General features: G+C 46.5%; 1 protein-coding gene across 1 annotated transcript; it reads left to right on the top strand.

Annotated features, from left to right (window-relative positions):
- Window positions 1-688: 688 nt before the first annotated feature.
- Window positions 689-3,651, top strand: trmt1 (tRNA methyltransferase 1; the record flags this gene model as incomplete). Its single annotated transcript, XM_024145641.2, has 2 exons — window positions 689-1,096; window positions 3,465-3,651. Coding segments are annotated over exons 1-2 (558 nt in total), but the record flags the coding sequence as incomplete, so codon positions are not given.
- Window positions 3,652-4,836: the final 1,185 nt, after the last annotated feature.

Below are 4,836 nucleotides of genomic sequence, written 5' to 3' on the forward strand. Positions count from 1 at the left end.
CCCAAACAGCAAGCAATGCAGGTGTAGAAGCACGGCGGCTAGGAAAAACTCCCTAGAAAGGCCAAAACCTAGGAAGAAACCTAGAGAGGAACCAGGCTATGAGGGATGACCAGTCCTCTTCTGGCTGTGCCGGGTGGAGATTATAACAGAACATGGCCAAGATGTTCAAATGTTCATAAATGACCAGCAGGGTCAAATAATAATCAGGAGTAAATGTCAGTTGGCTTTTCATAGCCGATCATTAAGAGTATCTCTACCGCTCCTGCGGTCTCTAGAGAGTTGAAAACAGCAGGTCTGGGACAGGTAGCACGTCCGGTGGACAGGTCAGGGTTCCAACTTGTACTCTAACTAGACTCCTTAAGGAGACCTATGTTATTTTCAGAGGTATAATTTACTGGCCCTGACAGCCAAGTACTCCATCTAAACGTGAATCGATTCTCAATTGCAATATGGTTCTAGAAACGTAAAACCCATGACTTTCATATGACATCAAAATAATTAAACAAATGCAAAATTTACACTAACTGTACACTGCAAGCGATGCATGTTAATTTTCAGACCGAGCATCTGGTCTCTTAACAAAACTCCCCCGGACAGTAGATGCCTTCGTCTGATGGCTCTTATGTGTAATGTAATGGAACTGGTGGTCATGATCAATGGCTGTCTGTGAAAACTGACCATTATAACACATTGTTGTCATTTCTTCCAGGACTGAGAAGTGCCCTATGCTGATCATCACCGCTCGGCTACTCCCCCTCTTAACTGTACCCTTCACCCACCAGAGGATTCTAAGGACAGTTGGCAGTGTTGCCTACAGGGGACTGAGAACCATGGAGCCCCTCAGGGCCCCTCAGGATCCACAAGTTAACACCACCCTGTCTGGGGTAGACACCAAGCCTCAGCCCCCTACTTCTGGAGCCCCAATGGAGGGCTTGAACCCAACTCCAGCTGCCTCAACACCTGACCAGGAGATGCCCCCGACAACGGGGTTGTTGCCAGGGGAGACAGTTGTCAGGGAGGGCAAGGCGGCCATATTGTTTCCCAGTGCCAACGAGGTGTTTTACAACCCTGTGCAGGAGTTCAACAGAGATCTGACGTGAGTTTGTCTGATGGGGCGTATTCACTAGGAAGTAAACGGAACAGAGGGACCTACCTGAATTTGTCCAATAGAAACTCTCATACAGTTTGCTTTGGTGTGCATTTACGAATACACACCTACTGGTCCTTTATCCCTTAGCTGGCCCAACGTTCATACACCCCTACTGGTCCTTTATCCCTTAGCTGGCCCAACGTTCATACACCCCTACTGGTTCCTTTTATCCCTTAGCTGGCCCAACGTTCACACACCCCTACTGGTCCTTTATCCCTTAGCTGGCCCAACGTTCACACACCCTACTGTCCTTTATCCCTTAGCTGGCCCAACGTTCATACCCCCTACTGGTCCTTTATCCCTTAGCTGGCCCAACGTTCAGCTCAAGGCTGCGTTTTCAACATGTACCTTATCCCTGGACATATTATGGGATATATGCATACATTGCAATTTGGATGTTTTCCTATGGGTCTGTAAACCTTCAGTTGAAGAACTGCATTTAATATGGCTTATGTAGAGCTGAATCTGTGAAGAAAGTATAGCAATGGTCAGAGCCATGTGTTTACACTGAACAAAAATATAAACGCAACATGCAACAATTTCAAAGATTTTACTGAGTTACCGTTCATATAAGGAAATCAGTCAATTGAAATAAATGAATTAGGCCCCAGTCTATGGATTTCACATGACTGGGTATACAGATATACATCTGTTGGTCACAGATACTTAAAAAAAAAGGTAAGGGCGTGGATCAGAAAACCAGTCAGTATCTGGTGTGACCACCATTTGCCTCATGCAGCGTGACACATCTCCTTCGCATAGAGTGGATCAGGCTGTTGATTGTGGCCTGTGGAATGTTGTCTCCTCTTCTACGGCTGTGTGAAGTTTCTGGATATTGGTGGGAACTGGAACACGTTGTCGTATACATCGATCCAGAGCATCCCAAACATGCTCAATGGGGGACATGTCTGGTGACTGCAGGCCATGGAAGAACTGGGACATTTTCAGCTTCCAGGAATTGTGTACAGATCCTTGCGACATGAGGCTGTGCATTATCATGCTGAAATATGAGGTGATGACGGCAGATAAATGGCACGACAATCGACCTCAGGATCTCATCACGGTATCTCTGTGCATCCAAATTGCCAACAATAAAATGCAATTGTGTTCGATGTCTGTACCTTATGCCTGCCCATACCATAACCCCACCACCACCACCATGGGGCACTCTGTTTAAAACGTTAACATCAGCAAACTGCAAGCCCACACAACACCATACATGCTGTCTGCCATCTCCCCGGTACAGCTGAAACCAGGATTCATCCATGAAGAGCACACTTCTCCAGCGTGCCAGTGGCCATTGAAGGTGAGCATTTGTCCATTGAAGTCAGATACGATGCTGAACTGCAGTCAGGTGAAGTCCCTGGTGAGGACGACGAGCACTCAGATCAGCTTCCCTGAAATGGTTTCTGACAGTTGGTGCAGAAATTCTTCAGGTGTGCAAACTCAGTTTCATCAGCTGACATGGTGGCTGGTCTCAGATGACCCCTCAGGTGAAGAAGCTGGATGTGGAGGTCCTGGGCTGGCTACACGTGGTCTGCGGTTGTGAGGCCGGTTGGATGTACTGCCAAGTTCTCTAAAATGACGTTGGAGGCAGCTTCTGGTAGAGAAATGAACAGTAAATTCTCTGGCAACAGCTCTGGTGGACATTCCTGCAGTCAGCATGCCAATTGCGCGCTCCCTCAACTTGAGACATCTGTGGAATTGTGTTGTGTGACAAAACTGCACATTTTAGAGTGGCCTTTTCTTGTCCCCAGCACAAGGTGCGCCTGTGTAATGATCATGTTGTTTAATGAGCTTCTTGATATGCCACCTGTCAGGTGGATGGATTATCTTTGCAAAGGATGGTACAGGGATATAAACAAATTTGTGCTCAATTTGAGAAGTAAGCTTTTTGTGCGTATGGAACATTTCTGGGATCTTTTATTTCAGCTCATGAAACATGGAACACTTTACATGTAGCGTTTATAATTTTGTTCAGATCAAATAAATTAGTGGCGCAGCGGTCTAAGGTACTGCATCACAGTGCTAGTAGGTGCCACTACAGACCTGGGTTCGATCCCAGGCTGTATCACAACCAGCTGTGATCGGGAGTCCCACAGGGCGGTGCACAATTGGCCCAACATCGTCCGGGTTAGAGGAGGGTTTGACCGGGGGGGCTTTACATGTAGGCCGTCATTAATTAAGAATTTGTTCTTAATTGACTTGCCTAGTTAAATGGTACAATAAATATGGCTCAGGCTATGGTAGCTAGCTGGTTGTTCATCACAGGTATACCTGCTTCATGTCTCCGTCTTGCCCCCCTTCTCTCCAGGTGTGCGGTGGTTACAGAGTTTGCCCGGGAGCAGATGTCCCGGAGGGGGGTGAAGGTGGTAGTGCCAGGGGAGAAGAGGGTGGTGGTCAATCTAGCTGACGAGGAGAAAGAGGAGACAGAGATGCAGACAGGGGAGAAAGGAGGAGAGGAGCCAGTCGTAACTGCTTCAGTGGGGGAGCGCTGTCAGGTATGAAAAAGCATGTGTGTGTAGATGTGTGTGTATGTATGTATGTATGTATGCTTGCATCCATGTTCTAACCCTACCGTTCTCCTCTCTCCACAATGGTCTGCCAGTGTGTTGGTATTCTAACCCTACCATTCTCCTCTCTCCACAATGGTCTGCCAGTGATGTGTTGGTAAGTTGCTAAGCCCTACCGTTCTCTCGTCTCTCAAATGGTCTGCCAGTGTGTTGGTATTCTAAGCTCATTCTCTCTCTCTACAATGGTCTGGCCAGTGTGTTGTATTCTAACCTACCATTCTCCTCTCTCTCACAATGGTCTGCCAGTGTGTTGGTATTCTAACCCTAACTTCTCTCTCTCCACATGGTCTGCCAGTGTGTTGGTATTCTAAAACCCTACATTCTCATCTCTCACAATGGTCTGCCAGTGTGTTTGGTATTCTAACCTACATTTCTCATCTCTCTCAACAATGGTCTGCAGTGTGTTGGTATTCTAACCTACATTCTCCTTCTCCACAATGGTGCTGCAGTGTTGTTGGTATTCTAACCTACATTCTCCTCTCTCCACAATGGTCTGCAGTGTGTTGGTATTTCTAACCCTACCGTTTCTCTCTCTCAAATGGTCTGCCAGTGTGTGGTATTCTAACCTACCATTCTCCTTCTCCAAATATGGATACTGATCCAGTGTTGTTGGTATTATTAAGCCTACCATTCTCCTCTCTCCACAATGGTCTGCAAGTGTGTTGGTATTCTAACTACCATATACTTCTCTAACAATGGTTTGCAGTGTGTTGGATTCCTAACCTACCATTCTCCTCTTCTACAATGGTTGTCAGGTGGTGTTGGTAATTTCTAACCTACGTTCTGCTCCTCTCCACAATGGTCTGCAGTGTGTTGGTAATTCTAACTCAGCTACATTCTTTCTCCATCTCTCCAGTGGTCTGCAGTGTGTTGGTATTCTTAACCTAGCATTGTCCTCTCTCACGTAACGGTCTGGCAGTGTGTTGGTATTCTAGACTTCATTCTCCTTTCATACAATGGTCTGCCAGTGTGTTTGGATTTCTAACCTACCATTTCCTCCTCATCTCATAATTCTCTTCAATGGTCTGCCAGTGTGTTGGTATTCTAACCTACCATTCTCCTCTCTCACAATGGTTGCCAGTGTGTTGTTGGTATTCTAACCCTACATTCTTC

The sequence above is a fragment of the Salvelinus sp. IW2-2015 genome, unplaced genomic scaffold (genome assembly GCF_002910315.2).
Source record: "Salvelinus sp. IW2-2015 unplaced genomic scaffold, ASM291031v2 Un_scaffold9701, whole genome shotgun sequence".
Classification (NCBI taxonomy): Eukaryota; Metazoa; Chordata; class Actinopteri; order Salmoniformes; family Salmonidae; genus Salvelinus; species Salvelinus sp. IW2-2015.